Source organism: Neophocaena asiaeorientalis, unplaced genomic scaffold, assembly GCF_003031525.2.
Source record: "Neophocaena asiaeorientalis asiaeorientalis breed wild unplaced genomic scaffold, Neophocaena_asiaeorientalis_V1.1 scaffold43, whole genome shotgun sequence".
NCBI lineage: Eukaryota > Metazoa > Chordata > Mammalia > Artiodactyla > Phocoenidae > Neophocaena > Neophocaena asiaeorientalis.
This window is the reverse complement of record NW_020173674.1, coordinates 10,006,692-10,030,068: the sequence shown is the minus strand read 5'-3', so window position 1 is coordinate 10,030,068 and position 23,377 is coordinate 10,006,692. Positions and strand designations below refer to the sequence as shown.

Below are 23,377 nucleotides of genomic sequence, written 5' to 3'. Positions count from 1 at the left end.
CTTGTGGATGCATGCATCACATTTCTCCCAATAGTGAAACTGTGCGACTGTGGTACTACTCTAGCCCAGACCTCTGATGCAGACTGGCATCACAGGTGCCCCTGATCTGTGCCATCTGTCCCACTACCTAAAACCACTCGCATGTCACTGGGCTGCCCCTAAAGTCTTCACTTTGCCATTTGAACCCTTTTCCTCCTAGCGATCTCTTCTCCACCTGAGGACAACAACTCACCCTTCATGACCACATTAGATCACGAATGTCAAGCATTCCTCTAGTAGTATTTACTTTTATCACGTTGTTAGCAGTGTTTCATCTCCAAGTCGGAAACAGTCTCCCCACTCTTAGTCCATGCGGTTCAGTTGGTTTTGCAGCCAAGCCCCAAAGATGCATGAAGTGGCTTGGGATCCTTGGGCTGGTGGCCCTCTCAGAGTGCCTAGTCATGTAAGTGCGGGGAATGTAAATGGCATCATCTCTCTTTCTGGGGTCTTCCTTGTCCTCTTATTCTTCCACCCATCAGGGTTAGAAGGGAATGTAATCATCCCTGACACTCTTGAAGTTCAACTCTCACTTATTGATGAGTACCGTGCCATGGGCAACATGGGGCCCAAGGGTCTTGGGGTAGGCCTGCAGGGCTGCACAACTCTGGGGGTGCCAGTCACATCATGACTTATGTGAAAATGGCACTCCTTGAGATTGCTCAGTGCACAACCTGTGCAACTGTAAGTGTGGCCCTATGGAACAGCAGTTCTCCTATATTGGTTTCTAGGACTTCTCTCTGCTCTCTCTGCATTTCTGTGTGTATGTGTCTGTGTCTTCATCTCTGTATCTCTCTCTTTTATCTCTCCATCCTCTTTGGATGTCTCTGTGCCTGCAGAACTCTCTGAGTTTTCGTTTCTGTTTTCGTTTTGTTTTTCTATTTTGACTCTTCCTTGCTTCTCTAGCTTCTTAATTTCCCTAATTTATTCCCCATCTCCTGGCTTCCTCTCTCACCCCTCTCTTCTGCTTGAGCCCTGGAGAAAGATCTGGAAGGCGACTTCTAGGCTGATTTACCTCTAACAAGCAGTGTGACCACAGCCAAGTCACAAACTCCCTGCATTTCAAATTCCTCCCCTGTAAAAAGAGGGTAATGATCCCGCTTCGGACTCCTTCCCAGAACTTCTTAGAAAAAGATACAGTGGGATGGCAATAGCAATGGGAATGGCTGTCATTGCTGCCACTTCTTACATACCAGGTACATTATATACATCATCTCACTTAACACCCAAAACATTCTATACGGACGATAGGAGTTATATTCTACCTTTTTACCTACCGAGGGGGAAACTGAGATTCCAAATGGTCATATGGCTTACCCAAGTTTACACAACAGTACCTGTATTCAGACCTAGGTCTCTGTCATGGTCTTTTCATGGCATCCTGATAATGAGAGGACACTCATAAAAATGCTTGGAAAATACACAGTGCCATTACAATGCAAGGTATGACAGTCATACTATAACACAGACAGCTGATTGCTGACACTTCTTTGTTTCCTTTTCCCAATCCTCGGTGAAAGGATCCCTCTAACAAAGATGAAGACCATGCGAGAAACCCTCAGGGAAAAAAGCTTGCTGACAAACTTCCTGGAGAGGAACACTGGTAACAGGTCCCAGAATCGCGCCTATTACCCGAAAATGACTTTTCATCCCCTGAGGAACTACCTGGATGTGAGTGTGTTGGGCGGATGGCACTCTACAGCGCCCCCTGGTTCTCTGGCCTGGCACTGGGGTTCATCTGGAGGCGCCAGGCGGTGTGGTGGGGCTAGGGCTCCTGCAGGAAGCAGAAACACTGGGGAATACGGACCCCATTCCCAGAGAAGAGGGCACTCTCGTCCTCAACTCTTGGTCGGTGGTAACTGGGCTCAGCAATGACCGGGTGGCAGGTAAACGCCCATTTCTTGCCAAAGATATGTCATTAGTTTGAGGGAGATTGTTCCTCCTGAACTACGTGAGCCACTGAGTCACAGATGAAAGGTGAGCCGTGTCTGATCGAAAGATAAAGCCAACTGCAAATCAAGATTGAAACCCCAGGCAGACAAAGGTCAGCCTCCACAGATCCAAGAAGGACACCAGTAAAAAGTTACTGAGCCCCTATGGCCTGTGACGCCATAAAAATCTAACACTATGGTTATTGTTATTGATTTTAAAAAAAGGTCTCGTCCCTTCCTCAAGAATGCATAGGACAGACTGAGTGATAGGCACAGAGTAAATACATGTCAATGAAAGGGCCAGCAGCGTCGTGGTGATAGGACGTGGTCTCAGTTTAGAGGAAGTGGCCTGGGGTGACCTAGGAGGGCCAACTGGAGAAAGAAACAGGCTGGGCCTGAAAGGGGAGACCGGAGAGCTTCTCAAATGAACGCAGCAGGACTCGCCTGGAGGTCCAGTGCTTAAGACTCTGCGCTTCCACTGCAGGGGGACCGGGTTCGATCCCTGGTCAGGGAACTAAGAGCCCGCATGGAGGAAAAAAAAGAAAAAAATCAAATGAAGGCACCGGTCTGAGCAGAGGCTGTGAGGTGGGGCGGTTGGGAAGTGATCTCAGGAGACACGGGACACCTCGAGGGAAGCAGTACTCCGGGAATCGAGGGCGGCCAGGGCAGCCAGGTCTGACCACACCACCCCTCCCCGGCCCCTGTAGCTAGCCTATGTCGGCAACATCAGCATTGGAACGCCCCCTCAGCAGTTCAAGGTCCTCTTTGACACCGGCTCAGGTGACCTGTGGGTGCCTTCCATCTACTGCTACAGTCGCCCCTGCCGTGAGTACCTGCCCCCCTGCCCATCTTGTACTCCCCCTCCCACCCCCTTCTCCGTCCTTGGCACCTGATGGACACACATCTCTTGTGTTCGCAGGTACACACAAGCTTTACAACCCTCACACGTCCACCACCTTCCGGCTCTGGGGCCGGCCCGTCGACCTCATCTACGGCTCCGGGAGGATCATTGGATTTCTTAGCTACGATACTGTTCGGGTAACTGGAAACCAGAAGCCGAGTCAGGGCTGGCCCTGGGATCAACCGCAGCTTACAAAACAGATGCAGGGCCAACTGGAAGGGCCCGTCTTTCCCAAAGTCCCCTAGTGGCTGGCCGCCCACCCCACAGTGTTGTGTCCCTGGGGAGACAGTGTCCCTGCTGACACACAAACTCCCAGAATGGCTGAGCCAGAGAGTGGCTTGGGGTGTGGATTTGCAGCTCCTTTGCCCATGAGCAGCTCAGGGTTCATTTTGCTGGGAGCAGGGAGAGAGGGGAAAAAAGCACCCACTCTTATATCCTCAGGCTGTGCCAGGTACTTTCACGGTAATAACTCGTTTACTCCTGCAGCAACCCCACATAGCAAATGCTATGATTAGCTCCACTATACAGATGAGGGAACTGAGGTGCAGAAAGCCAGGGCCTTGCCAAGGTCAGGCATCAGGTAAGCGGTGGAGCTGGGCTGGCCAGTCAGGATTCATGCAGGTGTGCGGTATTTGGAGAGAGGATAAAACTGATCTTGGGCGGTTGGGGGGAACTGAGGGCTTCGGAAATCCAGACAGGGAAAGCAGGGGGCCACAGATGTGGGAAGGGGCTGATAAATGTGGGCCCCTAAGAGGGGGCCTTTGAGTGTCTTATAAAACGTATTGCCTGCATCCCCCAAAGGGCCTGAGTTCTCTCTCTCTCTCTCTGTCTCTCTCTCTCTCTCTCTCTCACACACACACACACACACACATTCACACACACATCCCCAAAGCGTGTTTCCCAGGCAGAATTTTCATAAGTACCCTGGCAGCGACATTGTAAAATGGGCTTCTGTCTTCCTGGGCGGATGCAAATTCCACGATGCACTGCCATGAATTCAGTCCATTTCTGTCATCAGATCATAGTGATGCCAAAGACAAGACCATCCTGCTCTCTGCTCGTTGCGCTCCAGTGGGAACCATTTGGTCCTGTTGGAAGCATGTGGCCAGTTTCACTCACTTCGCATGGTGTTTGCAGGACGGGCAGCGATGGTTAAAAGCCACAGCCCAGCACAAAGGGAACCCAAATGCCAGTCCCAGCTTGGTCTAACTATCTGAGGTCAACCCAGGGCACAGCCAGGCCGCAGTTCTTTTCTGCGGTGCTCATGGCGTCTCCATCCCAGCCCAGTCCCAGCCCCACTTCCCAAACCTTTATGTGGGAACACTCTCCTCTCCCACAGATCGGGAAACTTATTGACATGGGCCAGCCGTTTGTCCTGAGCAAGGCACAGTATGGGATGGAGCATGCACCCTTTGATGGCATTCTGGGCTTGGGCTACCCCAGCCTCGCCACCCAAGGGACCACCCCCATATTCGACACCCTGAAGAGACGAAGTCTCATTCCTCAGGCAGTCTTTGCCTTCTACTTGAGCAGGTAAGTCCGAACTGCACAAGCCCTCTCTCTAAGTCAGCTGTAAGATGCTTTCAGTTGCATCAAAACTTGTAGCCCAGCTGATCCAGAAGTTTCCTGAGAGACAGTCTAGCCCGGGATAACTATGGCCCCAGGGCCACATCTGGCCCTGCCACTGGTTTTTGTAAATAAAGTTTTATGGGAACACAAGCATGCTCATGGGCTCAGGAGCAGCAGCTTGGTCCAGGGGGTGTGAAGGGAAGAGGGAGAGCCGTGGAAGGTGTCAGGATACAGGTTGGAGGAAAAGGCAACAACAGGATGTGCTGATGGATTTCATATGGGAGGAAGGAGAGGGATGGCGGGAACATTTTACCAGGAGCCCAGAAGCAGCTACACAATTCGCAGGCACCAGCGCAAAATGAAAACTTGGGACGTCTTGTTCCAAAAGGATCAGGAGGGGCTTCCCTGGTGGCACAGTGGTTGCGAGTCCGCCTGCCGATGCAGGGGACGCAGGTTCATGCCCCGGTCCGGGAAGATCCCACATGGCGCGGAGTGGCTGGGCCCGTGAGCCATGGCCGCTGAGCCTGTGCGTCCGGAGCCTGTGCTCCACAACGGGGGAGGCCACAACAGTGAGAGGCCCGCGTACCGAAAAAAATTAAAAAAAAAAAAAAAGTATTAGGAATTTCAAGACAGGGATAGCAGAGGCTCAGGGCCCTGCTGAGTGTGAGGCCCCATGGATGGCACAGGTCACACACGCTGGTGAAGCCAACCCTGGGTGAGCCTGAACCCACACCCTTGGCACCCTCAGGCCTCGGTTTTTCTGAACAATGACAGGCTAGGCAAGGGGGCAGCCAGACCCCTCCGGCACGGCGTCCTCTGAGGGTATCTCTGAGCACTCAGGTTGCTGGGGGGGACCGGGCTCTCTTCAGATGGGTGGGTGGTCGGAACCCAGCCAGGCTGCCCAGCTTCGAACCCCTTCTGTGCCACTCACTAGTCGGTGACCCACCTCGGACAGGTCCTCAATCCCTCCGGGCCTCAATTTCCGTCTCTGTAAAATGGGGACCCTAATAGTGCCTCGGATGGGTGGAGAAGCACAGCCCTCAGTCAGTGTCTGCCGTTATTCTCCTACAACGAGCCCTCCGTCTTTCTTCTCTCCTCAGCCGAAAGGAGAATGGCAGCGTGTTGATGTTGGGTGGGGTGGACCACAGATACCACAAAGGAAAGCTCCAGTGGATACCAGTGTCCCAAACCCACTACTGGCAGATAACCATGAACCGGTAAGCCTCTCCCTCTGAGGGCCACCCCAAGTGATGCTCCCACACGCGCACACGGACACACGCAGACACACAAATAAACACACAGACACACAGTCACACACACAGATATACGCTCCACCTCCAAAGACACACGTATAAACACACGCACAGGCACACAGATACACACAAAAACACACACAGATACACACACCACCCATGGGTTCATAATCACCCCAGACCCCTGACCAGGGCTCTGACCAGGGTCCTGAACAGGTTTCAGAGAGACGTGTGCAGCCCAAGAGGGCTGCACCCACTACGCTGTAAGGCCGGGAGCACGGTTTGAAGACCCTAAAGTGCAGTCACACACATGAAAAGAGGATCAGGGAGGATTTCACCAGCCTGAACAGCGTTGTGATAAGTTGACCAGCTGTCTAGGGCTACCCGGGACCCAGGGAGCTCTCACTACACAAAACTACCAGTTTCAAAACAGGGAAAGTCCTGGACAAACCAGGAAAACTGGTTTCCTTAGGGAGAAACTCCCCAGCAGTGGAGAGAGGTTGGCTGCATTCTTGAGACCTGAAAGCAACTCATACAAAGAGACACTCCCCCCACCCATAGCCACCCCCCATCCCAGGCACAGAGTGGGGCAGGGGCTGTGACAGAGAGAATCAGGAAGCCGGGATCCAGGAGTGGCCTGAGAACAAGGGGCTATAATTGATGGGATTCTGAGTGATACCCTCAGACAAAAGCTTACGTGTCCTTTGGAGGCCCCCTGGGCTAGCTCAGGCATCGCCTGGCTGGGGCCCTCAGTGTCTGAGCTGTGTGAGTGGGCCATGCTGGGAGACAACCTCTCCCAGGGCAGCCTGTGTCTCCGACACCCCTGCTCTCAGCATCTGCTGCCCCGGGGAACCCCCATCTTCACTGTGTGGGTTGACCCGTTATCGGTCACACAGCACATACAGGGCTCTGGTTGTTCCTCATCCACTTTTTCATTCATTCATTCATTCAACAAACATACATTGTGCATCCGCTGTGTGCTAGGCACTTGAGAGAGGCACTGAGGCTACTTGCCCTTACGTCTAGTAAGGCAGACGTACATGAAACGAGTCACACACATAATAATGAATTTCCACTTCGGGACATGCTAGAAATGAGGAGGAGTCTACAGAGAGTGACCAAGACAGGAGCCTGATCTAGCCTGGGGGGGAAGACTTCCCTGAAAAAGAGACAAGTAAGCTGGAACCTGGAAGATGAGGAGAAATTAGCTAGACAAAGGGGATAGGGGTCTTCTAGGAAGGGCGACCAGCACATGCCAAGGCCCTGAGGCACCAAAGAGCCTGACGCACTCAGGAGCTGAAAGGAAGTCAGCGAAGGTTAGGTGACCAGAGCAAAGGAAAACAGAGCCAGGGCGTGAGCTGAAGGGAGACAGTCAGGGAGGGGGGCGGTCATGGGGGGAGACTTCACAGTGATCCTGGTGTCCACTCTGTCCCACTGTCTCCCAGAGTCACCGTGAACGGTGTGGCTTTTGGTTGTTCCCGCGGCTGCCAGGCCATTGTGGATACCGGGACCTCGTTCCTAGTTGGCCCAAGTAGAGTGGTCACCGCCCTCCGAAGGCTCATCGGCGCCCGCCTTGTCGATAATGAGGTGAAGGGTCACGCCACGGGGTCACTCCGGGGCTCTCCACGTGGTAATAAAAATACCTTCTACCTTTCCCATCTCACAGGACCTTTGGCAGTGGCCTGCTCCAGGGGGGTTCTGGGTGAGGCCCTTCAAGCTGAGATGGTTCCCGTTTGTCCCCCCACCACAGTCACCAGCTCTCTGCCACCCACACCTGCAGTGTCCGTTCTAGTCTAGTCTAGGCTTCAGGGGGGTGAAAGAGGACTGGTTGCAGAGCTGATAAAGGGGGAAAAGGTGAGAGCAGAAATGGCATTTTTTTTTAAACAGCAAATATCATGCACTGGGCTTAATGGAGACTCAAGTGAACAGTTTGTCAAACTCATTTTCCAAGTGGTCTTCATGGAACCATAAGCAATGTCTGTGTGGGGGAGAAACTACCAATAAGAGTAAGAATAATAGCTCTGGTTAATTACATATGCATTTCACTGTCTCCCCATGAGCCCCTGCGGGGCATGACCCCCACTCTACAGATGAAGGAAGTCTCCTCCAATCTTCTGGCTCCAGTGGTGGTTACAGGCACATCATATGATCCTAAAGGGATATTTGTCCTGTCATGTACGGTGCAGCATCATTTACAATAGCCAAGATGCAGAAACCGCTTAGCTCCATCAACAGTTGAATGGATAAAGGAAATGTGGAAGAGACATAGAATGGAATATTATTCGGCCTTTAAAAAAATATACTTATAATTTATTTGGCTGTGCCAGGTCTTCGTTGCGGCACTCGGGATTCTCACTTGCGGCATGCAGGATCTTTAGCTGCATCATGCAAACTCTTAGTTGTGGCATGTGGGACCCAGTTCCCTGACCAGGGATCAAACCCAGGCCCCCTGCACTGGGAGCCCAGAGTCTTATTCACTGCGCCACCAGGGAAGTCCCGGTCATGGTTTTTTATATATTTAATTTTGTTTCAGTCGATTTGATGTGATGTTAAAATTGTCCCACTTTGGCCTTTTTATATGGATTCCTAAACTTTCTGTCCAGCCCCCGGTGATCTTTGAAGGCCCTCACCTTTCTGGTCCTTCAAGATTCCCAGGCTTAATCTTGTGCATTTCTTGGCCCAGCCCTGAAATCAACCATCTCTTCAAGAATGTCTGTATCTTCTGGTGGGAAATGGTGTTTAGAGGCCACAGGCTAGGCCTCAGGATAGCCACTGTTATCAAGTTGCCATTGCTTCTCGGCTTTTCAGTGGTCAGACCCAGAAAGTAGAGATTTTCTTTAAAAAAAGAAAGGAAAATAATTAATTGGTACAAACTTATACTTCCAATTCAAGTTTTCAGACCACAAGGTTTTACTTAAGCTTTTGTTTTATACGTAAACATCTCTTCTCTCTTCCACTGGAAGTCGTGCTTCATGACAACATTAGCATCAGTTACTTACTTGCTTTAACCTGTAACACACATAAGATACTCTCGAAATAACTAGCAATATCACCAACAAGAAGGTGCTGGATATAGTTGCAGATTTCTTTGGTTTTTCGTTTTGGGTTTGGTTTTGGAGGGAGGATGTGTTTGTGTGTTTGTCTTTGTTCTTAGAAGATATCCCACTCTGAATGTAGGTCAAAATTCTGCATTTTAAAGCCACTTAAGTAATGTTTTGTTGTGTGCGGCTGGGTCACCAACTTGATAGAATTAGGCTCATTTGTCTTAGTTCTCAATTTCGACAGATGTGTTTATTTATGTATTTTTAAATTCTGGAACACATTTACATGGTTGCAAAGTCAAACTATAAGACGAAAAATCACACTTCTGTCCCTGCCCCTCCCCCATAAATTACCATTTTTTTCCTTTAGTTTTTGGCTTATTCTTCCACTCTTTCTTATTGAAAATAGACACACGTATGTAAAAGTAACAAACTATAAGCACTTTTCTGGTTCCCCTTTTTGAAAAACTAAACAGTACACCCTGAAGATCTCACCCATTCCATGCCTCCCTCCATCTGCATTATGCCCAGTTGTTCGGATGCCCTATGCCTTATTCAACACTCCCCCACGGATGGTCACTACAGGTAAGTTTCTAATCTTCTGCTTTTACAAACAGTGTTGCAGTGAATGGCTTGTACATGTGTCTTTTTGTATTTTTGCCACTGTATCTTTGGGATAGTTCCCTAGAAGTAGAATTGCTGAGCTGAATGGTATAGTGTGTGTCACTTGCTAGTTGCCGTCAGATCCCCTGCGTAGGGACTGAAACACCAAAACTGAATTTTAACAATGTGCAAAAATGAGTAGGAAGACGCAGCTCCCAATCTATCACCCACCTGGTGACCAGGCCAGCCTCCCGTTGTTCTACCCAAGGGACAGGCCTGGATAGATCTCACGCAGGAACACCCACGTCCTGGGAATCCTGGAAGGAACCATAAAACTCCATCATCTTTACTTTGGCTGGAATAACAGTTTAACAGGTAGCCCTGTTCACCTCAGGCTGAGCAGGAGCTCTGAGTGATCTGTTTTGTCTTCTTTGACTGATAAGACACTTAGAAATTATTTCTTTGCATGCTTGGTTTGGTAGAGAAAATGTTTCAAGGCATGGACCCTAGTGGGGAATGATACCAGATGCTCAGCAAGTGGACATTATTAAATTCATTGGTTTATATGACCCTGGTAATCTTTCCTTACAAAAGGAAGGAAAATTAACATGGTTAAGATGCATTCCATCTCTTACTCATTCGACCAACATGAATTGAACCCCCTCTCTGTCCCCTCTCTACTCCCACCTCTAGCCAGAAATAAAAACCTGCACAGCCTGCAGGCTGAATCCAGCACACAGTTAGTTGTTTGAGGTTTGGCTCACACTATGTTTTTTGAAAAACACACAAAAAATTAGTCGCTAACATTTAAAATCAGGGGATTTGACATAAATATCCAGACTTCTAACTTCTCTTGAAAATTTGCCAACCAGCCGCTGGTGGGAGCTGAGGAGCGACTGCCCCCAGTGGTAGGGCATGTGCTGCCCTGTGTCCCTGATGCCCGCCCAGCCCTTCCATTCATTTCTCTTGCCTCCTGGGTCGTGAGTTTGTGAGAACTGCCCTAGACTGCTAGCTCCCTGAAGATAAGGACCTCCTGTGTCTTACTTGACTTTGACTTTCCAGCATCTGACCTAGATCCCAGCACACAGGGTCCTCCGTGTATGTTTGTTGGACGATATAAAGTATCTTGTGGATGCATGCATCACATTTCTCCCAATAGTGAAACTGTGCGACTGTGGTACTACTCTAGCCCAGACCTCTGATGCAGACTGGCATCACAGGTGCCCCTGATCTGTGCCATCTGTCCCACTACCTAAAACCACTCGCATGTCACTGGGCTGCCCCTAAAGTCTTCACTTTGCCATTTGAACTCTTTTCCTCCTAGCGATCTCTTCTCCAGCTGAGGACAATAACTCACCCTTCATGACCACATGAGATCACGAATGTCAAGCATGGCCCCTAGCATTGACTTTTATCACGTTGTTAGCAGTGTTTTATCTCCAAGTTGGCAACAGTTTCCCCACTCTTAGTTAGTCCGTGCAGCTTAGTTTGGTTTTTCAGCCAAGCCCCAAGGAGAGATTACAGTAGAAATCTCTGTATTCTGAGAATTTTCCAAGTCCACTCCCCACAGACACTGATGGAGGTAAAGATTTTATCGAGAGGTTCGTATTTCTAATCAGATCCATTAGTGGCCTAAGGGGGACAATTAGGGCATGTCAGAGCGTATATAACTAGGAGCCCCTGGCCACCACTGCATGCTCAGAACTCACTCTTTCCTGAGTACTTGGACCCAGGAAAGAAGCATGAAGTGGCTTGGGATCCTTGGGCTGGTGGCCCTCTCAGAGTGCCTAGTCATGTAAGTGCGGGGACTGTAAGCGGCATCATCTCTCTTTCTGGGGTCTTCCTTGTCCTCTTATTCTTCCACCCATCAGGGTTAGAAGGGAATGTAATCATCCCTGACACTCTTGAAGTTCAACTCTCACTTATTGATGAGTACCGTGCCATGGGCAACATGGGGCCCAAGGGTCTTGGGGTAGGCCTGCAGGGCTGCACAACTCTGGGGGTGCCAGTCACATCATGACTTATGTGAAAATGGCACTCCTTGAGATTGCTCAGTGCACAACCTGTGCAACTGTAAATGTGGTCTGATGAACAGCATTTCTCCTGTGATTGCTTCTAGGACTTCTCTCTGCTCTCTCTGCATTTCTGTGTATGTGTCTGTGTCTTCATCTCTGTATCTCTCTCCTTTATCTCTCCATCCCCTTTGGATGTCTCTGTGCCTGCAGAACTCTCTGAGTTTTCAGTTTTTTGTTTTGTTTTTTCTACTTTGACTCTTCCTTGTTTCTCTAGCTTCTTAATTTCCCTAATTTATTCCCCATCTCCTGGCTTCCTCTCTCACCCCTCTCTTCTGCTTGAGCCCTGGAGAAAGATCTGGAAGGCGACTTCTAGGCTGATTTACCTCTAACAAGCAGTGTGACCACAGCCAAGTCACAAACTCCCTGCATTTCAAATTCCTCCCCTGTAAAAAGAGGGTAATGATCCCGCTTCGGACTCCTTCCCAGAACTTCTTAGAAAAAGATACAGTGGGATGGCAATAGCAATGGGAATGGCTGTCATTGCTGCCACTTCTTACATATCAGGTACATTATATACACTATCTCACTTAACACCCAAAACATTCTATATGGGCGATGGGGGTTATTATATTCCATGTTTTTACCTACGCATGGGGAAACTGACTCCAAATGGTCATACGGCTTACCCAAGATTACAGAACAGAACCTGTAGTCAAACCTAGGCATTTGCCATCGCCTTTGCATAGCGTCCTGATATGAGAGAACACTCATAAAAAATGCTTGGAATATACACATTGCCATTACAATGCAAGGTATGACAGTCATACTATAACACAGACAGCTGATTGCTGACACTTCTTTGTTTCCTTTTCCCAATCCTCGGTGAAAGGATCCCTCTAACAAAGATGAAGACCATGCGAGAAACCCTCAGGGAAAAAAATTTGCTGACAAACTTCCTGTTGAATAACAATGACGACAGGTCCCAGAATGTCGCTCATGACCCAAAATTGTCTCTTCATCCCCTGAGGAACTACCTGGATGTGAGTGTGTTGGGCGGATGGCACTCTACAGCGCCCCCTGGTTCTCTGGCCTGGCACTGGGGTTCATCTGGAGGCGCCAGGCGGTGTGGTGGGGCTAGGGCTCCTGCAGGAAGCAGAAACACTGGGGAATACGGACCCCATTCCCAGAGAAGAGGGCACTCTCGTCCTCAACTCTTGGTCGGTGGTAACTGGGCTCAGCAATGACCGGGTGGCAGGTAAACGCCCATTTCTTGCCAAAGATATGTCATTAGTTTGAGGGAGATTGTTCCTCCTGAACTACGTGAGCCACTGAGTCACAGATGAAAGGTGAGCCGTGTCTGATCGAAAGATAAAGCCAACTGCAAATCAAGATTGAAACCCCAGGCAGACAAAGGTCAGCCTCCACAGATCCAAGAAGGACACCAGTAAAAAGTTACTGAGCCCCTATGGCCTGTGACGCCATAAAAATCTAACACTACGGTTATTGTTATTGATTTTAAAAAAAGGTCTCGTCTCTTCCTCAAGAATGCATAGGACAGGCTGAGTGATAGGCACAGAGTAAATACATGTCAAATGAAAGGGCCAGCAGCGTCGTGGTGATAGGACGTGGTCTCAGTTTAGAGGAAGTGGCCTGGGGTGACCTAGGAGGGCCAACTGGAGAAAGAAACAGGCTGGGCCTGAAAGGGGAGACCGGAGAGCTTCTCAAATGAACGCAGCAGGACTCGCCTGGAGGTCCAGTGCTTAAGACTCTGCGCTTCCACTGCAGGGGGACCGGGTTCGATCCCTGGTCAGGGAACTAAGAGCCCGCATGGAGGAAAAAAAAGAAAAAAATCAAATGAAGGCACCGGTCTGAGCAGAGGCTGTGAGGTGGGGCGGTTGGGAAGTGATCTCAGGAGACACGGGACACCTCGAGGGAAGCAGTACTCCGGGAATCGAGGGCGGCCAGGGCAGCCAGGTCTGACCACACCACCCCTCCCCGGCCCCTGTAGGTAGCCTATGTCGGCAACATCAGCATTGGAACGCCCCCTCAGCAGTTCAAGGTCATCTTTGACACCGGCTCAGCTGACTTGTGGGTGCCTTCCACCTACTGCGACAGTCGCCCCTGCTGTGAGTACCTGCCCTCCCGCCCATCTTGTACTCCCCCTCCCACCCCCTTCTCCATCCTTGGCGCCTGACGGACACACATCTCTTGTGTCCGCAGATACACACAATGTCTTCAACCCTCACGTGTCCACCACCTTCCGGCTCTCGGGCATGCCCGTCGACCTCACCTATGGCTCCGGGAGGATGGTTGGATTTCTTGGCTACGACTAGTATTAGGAATTTCAAGACCGGGATAGCAGAGGCTCAGGGCCCTGCTGAGTGTGAGGCCCCATGGATGGCACAGGTCACACACGCTGGTGAAGCCAACCCTGGGTGAGCCTGAACCCACACCCTTGGCACCCTCGGGCCTCGGCTTTTCTGAACAATGACAGGCTAGGCGAGGGGGCAGCCAGACCCCTCCGGCACGGTGTCCTCTGAGGGTATCTCTGAGCACTCTGGTTGCTGGAGGGGACCAGGCCCTCTTCAGAAGGGTGGGTGGTCGGAGCCCAGCCAGGCTGCCCAGCTTCAAACCCCTTCTGTGCCACTCACTAGTCGGTGACCCACCTCGGACAGGTCCTCAATCCCTCCGGGCCTCAATTTCCGTCTCTGTAAAATGGGGACCCTAATAGTGCCTCGGATGGGTGGAGAAGCACAGCCCTCAGACAGTGTCTGCCGTTATTCTCCTACAACGAGCCCTCCGTCTTCCTTCTCTCCTCAGCCAGAAGGAGAGTGGCAGCATTATGATGTTGGGTGGGGTGGACCACAGATACCACAAAGGAAAGCTCCAGTGGATACCAGTGTCCCAACCCCACTACTGGCAGATAACCATGAACCGGTAAGCCTCTCCCTCTGAGGGCCACCCCAAGTGATGCTCCCACACGCGCACACGGACACACGCAGACACACAAATAAACACACAGACACACAGTCACACACACAGATATACGCTCCACCTCCAAAGACACACGTATAAACACACGCACAGGCACACAGATACACACAAAAACACACACAGATACACACACCACCCATGGGTTCATAATCACCCCAGACCCCTGACCAGGGCTCTGACCAGGGTCCTGAACAGGTTTCAGAGAGACGTGTGCAGCCCAAGAGGGCTGCACCCACTACGCTGTAAGGCCGGGAGCACGGTTTGAAGACCCTAAAGTGCAGTGAAAAGAGGATCAGGGAGGATTTCACCAGCCTGAACAGGGTTGTGATAAGTTGACCAGCTGTCTAGGGCTACCCGGGACCCAGGGAGCTCTCACTACACAAAACTACCAGTTTCAAAACAGGGAAAGTCCTGGACAAACCAGGAAAACTGGTTTCCTTAGGGAGAAACTCCCCAGCAGTGGAGAGAGGTTGGCTGCATTCTTGAGACCTGAAAGCAACTCATACAAAGAGACACTCCCCCCACCCATAGCCACCCCCCATCCCAGGCACAGAGTGGGGCAGGGGCTGTGACAGAGAGAATCAGGAAGCCGGGATCCAGGAGTGGCCTGAGAACAAGGGGCTATAATTGATGGGATTCTGAGTGATACCCTCAGACAAAAGCTTACGTGTCCTTTGGAGGCCCCCTGGGCTAGCTCAGGCATCGCCTGGCTGGGGCCCTCAGTGTCTGAGCTGTGTGAGTGGGCCATGCTGGGAGACAACCTCTCCCAGGGCAGCCTGTGTCTCCGACACCCCTGCTCTCAGCATCTGCTGCCCCGGGGAACCCCCATCTTCACTGTGTGGGTTGACCCGTTATCGGTCACACAGCACATACAGGGCTCTGGTTGTTCCTCATCCACTTTTTCATTCATTCATTCATTCAACAAACATACATTGTGCATCCACTGTGTGCTAGGCACTTGAGAGAGGCACTGAGGCTACAACTTGCCCTTACGTCTAGTAAGGCAGACGTACATGAAACGAGTCACACACATAATAATGAATTTCCACTTCGGGACATGCTAGAAATGAGGAGGAGTCTACAGAGAGTGACCAAGACAGGAGCCTGATCTAGCCTGGGGGGGAAGACTTCCCTGAAAAAGAGACAAGTAAGCTGGAACCTGGAAGATGAGGAGAAATTAGCTAGACAAAGGGGATGGGGGTCTTCTAGGAAGGGCGACCAGCACATGCCAAGGCCCTGAGGCACCAAAGAGCCTGACGCACTCAGGAGCTGAAAGAGAGTCAGCGAAGGTTAGGTGACCAGAGCAAAGGAAAACAGAGCCAGGGCGTGAGCTGAAGGGAGACAGTCAGGGAGGGGGGCGGTCATGGGGGGAGACTTCACAGTGATCCTGGTGTCCACTCTGTCCCACTGTCTCCCAGCATCACCATGAACGGTGTGGTTTTTGGTTGTTCCGGCGGCTGCCAGGCCATTTTGGATACCGGGACCTCGTTGGTGCTCGGCCCGAGCCGACTGGTCACCGCCATCCAGATGCTCATCAGCGCCAGCCCTGTCGGTCACGAGGTGACGGGTCACGCCACGGGGTCACGAGGTGAAGGGTCACGCCACAGGGTCACATACCAAAGGAGGGAAATAAAACCGAGAAGCTGCCGGCTCCGGGTGCTGAGAGGGTGGCAGGTAAGAGCTCAGGCTGACTGGTGTGCATTTCCGTCTCCCCCAGAACCTTCAGGGCCAATGCCTCAGCAACTTTGGAGGGGGCACAGAGAACATGAGCCATGAAGTGGCCGGGAGTGTTCTAGACAGTGGAAGAGTTTGTGATGGCCCCCACCAACTCCGCCCCCTCCTCTTTCAGAGGGATGGTAACGGGTAATAAAAATACCTTCTACCCTTCCCATCTCACAGGACCTTTGGCCGTGGCCTGCTCCAGGGGGGTTCTGGGTGAGGCCCTTCAAGCTGAGATGGTTCCCGTTTGTCCCCCCACCCCAGTCACCAGCTCTCTGCCACCCACACCTGCAGTGTCCTTTCTAGTCCCACGTTCCAAGTGATGGGCCGTGTGGATCCCTGAGCCATGCCCACCCCTCCAGGGCCCAGCATGCTCCTTCCCTTGGCCTCCAAGGCTGCTGGCGAGGATGCCACGCATGTAAAGGGGCCCCAGGGTGCACTAAGCCTTCAGCGTTTCTGAGCTTCCTCCAGGGGCAGAGCTACAAACCACTGGTTCGAGCTGCCATGGTTTGGCACATTTGGAGTGGAAGCATCACTTCTTCCCACCTGGAAACAGAGGCCCAGGCTGGGGACAGCAGGGGTCAGAGGTGGAGGGAGACCCACGTGAGAGAAGGAGCAGGGAAGAATAAACAAGGTGGAAAACACAGCCGACGCAACGCACGGTATGGGCCTTTACTCAGGCAAGACAAACCAGCGAAAGGGACGACGCCCTTCCTTCCTCATCTCTCCATTCAGGACAAATTTACTGAGCACCTACTATGTGCCAGGTGCTGTGGTGGACCCCAGGGATAGAGGGCTGGGTTAGGAACCCACCACCGATTCATGGAGACAGATAAAGAGACAACCCCCAATGGGGAGGGCCAGATGGAGAAAGCAACACAGGTGTGGGTAGGGGGCCAGAGGAGTGAGGGGCTTCCTCTTCAGGGACCAGGGAAAGGCTGCAGTCGGGCGAGAGGGGGCATTAACTTCAGTCTTGTCACCCCACCCTGAAACACACCCCTAAGCCTTGCAATTACCTTCTCTGTGCACACCTGCCGTATGTCCACGGTTACGTGGGCCTGGTCCCTCTGGGGTGGCACTGGATTATGCTCAGCTTGAGGGGGGTGAAAGAGGACTGGTTGCAGAGCTGATAAAGGGGGAAAAGGTGAGAGCAGAAATGGCATTTTTTTTTAAACAGCAAATATCATGCACTGGGCTTAATGGAGACTCAAGTGAACAGTTTGTCAAACTCATTTTCCAAGTGGTCTTCATGGAACCATAAGCAATGTCTGTGTGGGGGAGAAACTACCAATAAGAGTAAGAATAATAGCTCTGGTTAATTACATATGCATTTCACTGTCTCCCCATGAGCCCCTGCGGGGCATGACCCCCACTGTACAGATGAAGGAAGTCTCCTCCAATCTTCTGGCTCCAGTAGTGGTTACAGGCACATCGTAGGGCCTCAATAAATACATGTTGAATAAATGAATGGATGAATTAGTAGATGCTTCCACTAGAACGCACTGCTGCATCCATGTCGGGAGACATATGGTGTCAGCGTGGCTTACTGCCGTAATATCAAGCAGAAAAAGTCAGGCTTTGCCTCCCTAGATGAGCCTAAGGCCAGGGCTGGAGCTGTGTCGGTTAATGAGCCCACTGTTCCTGAGGCTCTATATTTGTAGCCTGTGCTACCAACATGAGGAGAAATTCCGATCTTCATCAACTTTTCTTTTTTTGACCAAGCTGCATGGCATGTGGCATCTTAGTTCCCTGACAATGGATCAAACCCACATTGCCTGCATTGGAATCGTGGACTCTTAACCACTGAACCGCCAAGGGAAGTCCCAAAGTCTGATCTTCAAAGCAGCAATCTTCTCCCACCTTCCACTTTTATCCTTTACCCAATGCAGACCAAAGAGATTTATAGCCACCGGTGAGGGAAAAGGTAGAAAAAACAGGGAAAGATAGATCCTAAATACTTCTTGAAAGACTGTAAATTGGTACAATCTTTTTGGAATGACTTGTTCTTAAAATATGTATAGTCTTGTCCCAGTAATTTTGCTTCTAAGGTTTATGCTAAAGCGATGATCAGAAGCACCCGCAAACATAAATAAGCAGGATGTAGTCCTCAGAGTCTCCTGCAAAAGGGAAAATCTGGGACGACCCAGGCCCAGCAAACATAAAGTGTCCACAGCATAGATAGGTCATCATGCAACCAACCACCTTAAAACTGTGTTTCAGCAGAACATTTAATGTTGTGAGAAATCATTCCAATATGACATTGAGAGAAAAGAACAGAATACAAAACAGCATGATCCCAGGTTTGCTAAGCACATGGAAGACAATGCAGCGTACTCGCCAGGCACGTACATCCTGGAGCTCTTCTGCCTGGGTTCAAATCCCACCTCTGACCCTTACCAGTCATGTGACCTTGGTAAGTTCATCTCTGGACATCAGTTTCCTATTCTGTAAATTTGGGATAAGCTCAGTTCCTCCCTCACTAATCATCAAGAAAATGCAAATCCAATGACAATGAGATACCATCTCCCATCAGTTAGGATGGTCATTATCAAAAAACAAAAGATAACAAGTGTTGACGAGGATGTGGAACCCTGTACACTGTTGGCGGGGATGTAAAATGGTATAGCCGCTGGAAAACAGAATGGAGATTCCTCAAAAACTTAAAAAGAGAATTACTATTTGATCCAGCAATCCCACTTCTGGGTATGTATTCCAGAAAATTAACACCATGATCCTAAAGGGATATTTGTCCTGTCATGTACGGTGCAGCATCATTTACAATAGCCAAGATGCAGAAACCGCTTAGCTCCATCAACAGTTGAATGGATAAAGGAAATGTGGAAGAGACATAGAATGGAATATTATTGAGCCTTTAAAAAAGAAGGAAATCTTGCCATTTTCAACCACATAGCTGAAACTTGAGGATGTTACGCTAAGTGAGATAAGCAGGACAAATCCAGAAGGACGAATACAGTATGATTCCACCCATATAAGTTATCTAAAATAGTCAAACTCATAGAAGCAGAGAGTAAAATGATGGTTGTCAGGGGTCAGGGAGGGGGAAAATGTGGAGTTGCTGTTCATCTGATACGAAGTTTCAGTTACACAAGCTGAGTAGGTTCTAGAGATCTGTCGTACGGCTTGGTGCTCATCGTTAACAGTAGTGTATTGTGCCCTTGACATTTTGTTAAGATAGTAGATCTCACGTGAAATGTTATGACTACAATAAATAAATAAACACATAAATACCTTGTAAAAAATGAATAGTCCTTTTTTTAATCCGAGAAATGCAATTTGTTTATTTTATTTTTATAAATTCATTTCTTTATGTACTTATTTATGGCTGTGTTGGGTCTTCCTTGCTGCACGTGGGCTTTCTCTAGTTGTGGTGAGTGGGGGCTACTCTTCGTTGTGGTGCGCGGGCTTCTCATTGCAGTGGCTTCCCTTGTTGCAGAGCACGGGCCCTAGGCTCACGGGCTCCGTGGTTGTGGCGCACGGGCTTAGTTGCTCCGCGGCATGTGGGATCTTCCTGGGCCAGGGCTTGAACCTGTGTCCCCTGCATTGGCAGGCGGGTTCTTAACCACTGCACCACCAGGGAAGCCCTGAATAGTCTTTTCTAATTGGAGGGAAGGGAGTAGAGTTTTGCTGCCAATATGTGCAGAGTTTCTTTCTGGGGTGTTGAAAATGTTCTAAATTTAAATCATGATGATGGATGTACAACTTCATGAATATATGAAAAACCACTAAACTGTACACCTTAAATGGTAGAAATTATGATATTTGAAATACAACTCAATCAGACAGATATATAGATATACAGGAAAGAATAGTCCCTAACCCTTCTAGAGCTATAGTGAGGATTCCGTTAATATCTATAGAAAACCTTTAGGACAGTGCCTGACACACAGTAGCATGAGCTGTTTGTTATTCTTTCACTCGTACCCCAGAGAAGGACCAAATGTGTGTAACAGTGGTTACATAAAGATGGTAGCAATATGGGCAGTTTTTCCCCTTATCTTATGCTTGTCTTAGGTTTTTCAGGAATGGCGTTTAAGATCAGGGGAAAGCTGAGCATTATTCTATAAAAGACAGAGGCTTCCGACAAAGAGAGGACCTTCTCTTTGCTGGAGTTGCCTGAGGGAGCAAATTGATTCCCATAGAAAAAGCATCCTGGAACGGGTGGTGAAGCACTGACATCTAGTGGCCAAGATGGATATTGCAGGCACATTCCGCATGGTCTTACCACTCTGCCGGGGGACCTGCCCATTGTTTCCAACTACTGATACTTGTAAGGGCTATTTAGCAACATGAAACCACTGTCACATCAACTCTCCCACATTTAGACCTGATAATCACACTTTGACAAATGGATTCCAAATATATATATTTAGCTATAAATATTGTCCCAGGGATTTGATTTATACCAGTAAAAGTTGGAAACCACCCTAGATTCTAACATCAGGGAAATTATCACCCAGAAGGAATCAGCTCCTGGCTCTTAAAGTGATGAGTGTGGACTATGGCCACAGATTTGCAGCCTGAATCCCGGGTCACAAACACACTTACACTCCCTTCCTCACCTCCTTCAGATCTATAGGCAAATGACCCCTCCTCTATCTAAAATGTCAACTCTCCCTGTCCCCTCCCTTGCTTTCACTTTCCTCCCACATCACCATTTCACACACTATATCATTTGTTTTTTGTTTGTTTGTTTGTTTTTGTTTTTGTTTTTTTGCAGTACGCGGGCCTCTCACTGTTGTGGCCTCTCCCGTTGCGGAGCACAGGCTCTGGATGCGCAGGCTCAGTGGCCATGGCTCACGGGCCTAGCCGCTCCGTGGCATGTGGGATCTTCCCAGACTGGGGCACGAACGCGTGTCCCCTGCATCGGCAGGCAGACTCTCAACCATTGCGCCACCAGGGAAGCCCTATCATTTATTTCTTTATCTTTGATTATCTGTGTCCTTCCCTGGAGTATAAACTCATGAGGGCAGGGATTTGGGTTTGTCTTGATCATTGATGAATCTCCAGTGCCTCAACTAGAGCCTGGGACACCATAGATGGTCAATAAACATTTTGGTGACAAATTTATGTGAAATCAATGTTAAGGAAACACCATGTCATTGGCTCGTGCTGAGTACAACTCTGCAAAAGCAAGAGGTATAAACATTGCCAACTGTATCAGTCTGCATGGGCCGATACCAGATACCACAGACCGGGTGCCTTAAACAGCAGACATTTATGTCCTCACAGTTCTGGAGGCTGGAAGTCCGAGATCAGGGTGTCTGCAGGGTTGTTTCTTCTAAGGTCTCTCTCCTTGGCATGTAGACAGCAGTCTTCTCCCTGTGTTTTCATAGGGTGTTTCCTCCGTGCGTGTCTGTGTCTTAATCTTCTCTTCTTATGACACCTGTCAGATTGGATTAGGGTCCACCCTGGTGACCTCATTTAATCTTAATCATCTCTACCTCCAAATACAGTCATTCAGAAGTACTGGGGGTTAGGACTTCAACAAATGAATTTGTTGGGGGTTGGGGGACATGATTCAGCCGATAACACCAATAAACACACACAAAAAAACCTGGGACGTGTCAAGAGAATACAGGAGTCAGTTTAAGGGACTCCCGTGGGCCAGATATGGGAAATTTAAGCATGAAAATAAATAATGATAATAATGGATTATAACTCACTGACTAAAACAAGAACCTGTGAGTCCATACCAATAAATAAATATAAACAGATAAATAAATAAATAAGATGAAAGGAAATCTCTTCCTTACCAAAGAATGACAATGTGAAAAATGTATGGACTGCCCTGGAGGTCCAGTGGTTAAGACTCCATGCTTCCACTGAAGGGGGCATGGGTTTGATCCCTGGTCAGAGAACTAAGATCCCACATGCTGCATGGCACAGCCAAAATAAATAAATAACTGAAATGTAAAAGAAACAACAGAAAATTACAACTCTACAAGCATCGTTTCAATCATTGATTCAGGCAGAAATCCTCAATGGTTGCTTAAACTTCGGGTGAAGATTAAATGGACCACAGGTTACTTATACATTCTCATAGTATCTCCCTGCTGAATACCTTCATAATCACAGCCCAATAACTGCGGTGGAGAAGTTTGGTGGGAGACACCACCTTCACCAGGTAATCAAAGTTAATGTCACCAGTAAAGGGACAAATCACGTGCCTCCTGATACGGTGCACTGAGGACACAGCATTGCTTCTATGATGTTCCTGCTAAAAATCACATGACCTGAACCTAACGGTAAGACGACATCAGACAACCCCAAATCAAGCGACGTTCTACAAAACTGGCCTGCACTTTTCAAAACTGTCAGCATCAGGAACAAATGCAGGCTGAGGAGCCATTCCAGACTGAAGGGGAGTGAAGTGACGAGATGACCAAAAATAATATGGGACCCTGGGTAAAATCCTGGAGCTGAAAAATCACTAAAAGGGGCAATTTTAGGACAGTTGACGGAATCTGAACATTGCCATGTATCAGATAATAGCGTTGCATCGGTGTTAAGTTTCCCGAATCTATGGTTCTGTAAGCAAATGTCTTTGTTCTTTGGAGAATCACACTAAAGATCAGGAGGAAAGGTCATGATGTCTACAACTGACTCAGATTATCTGAGCAAAATGTAGTAACTGTGTGTGTGTGTGTGTGTGTGTGTGCGTGCAGAGACAGAGTAAATATGGTAAAATGTCAATAATGGGTGAATCTGGGTGAAGTATATATGGGAGTGTGTGGCCCTGTTCTTGTAATTTTTCCATAGATTTGTAATATTTTCAAAACAAAAAGTTTTTTTGAGGCACGTCCCTGGAGGCCCAGTGGTTAAGACTCCACGCTGCCACTGCAGAGGGCACGCGTTCGATCCCTGGTCGGGGAACTAGGATCCTGCATGCCACGCAGTATGGCCAAAAAACTTAAAAAAATAAAAAGTTTTTCTAAAATTTTAGATGTTTCCTGCCAACAAAAAGATAATGAAGGGAATATTCAAAAAAGAAAAGATTTACCTTAACAGAAAGACAAATACCATATGATATCACTTATATGTGGAATCTAAAAGACAACACAAGTGAACCTATCCACAAAACAGAAACAGACTCACAGGCACAGAGACTTGTGGTTGCCGGGGGGGAGGGGGGTGGGGGAGGGAAAGACTGGGAGTGTGGGATTAGCAGATGCCAACCATTATATATGGGATGGATAAACAACAAGGTCCTACTGTATAGCACAGGGGACCTATTCAATACCTGTGATAAACCATAATGGAAAAGAATATGAAAAAGAATATGTATATATATATA

General features: G+C 49.1%; 1 protein-coding gene across 1 annotated transcript; it reads left to right on the top strand.

Annotated features, from left to right (window-relative positions):
• The first annotated feature begins 389 nt into the window (after positions 1-389).
• On the top strand, positions 390-16,405 carry LOC112401997 (pregnancy-associated glycoprotein 2-like). The gene is made up of 9 exons (XM_024748526.1): positions 390-442; positions 1,557-1,707; positions 2,675-2,792; positions 2,887-3,005; positions 4,208-4,401; positions 5,538-5,654; positions 15,762-15,903; positions 16,061-16,206; positions 16,327-16,405. The coding sequence occupies exons 1-9, from the start codon at positions 390-392 to the stop codon at positions 16,403-16,405; spliced, it is 1,119 nt and encodes a 372-aa protein (XP_024604294.1).
• Positions 16,406-23,377: the final 6,972 nt, after the last annotated feature.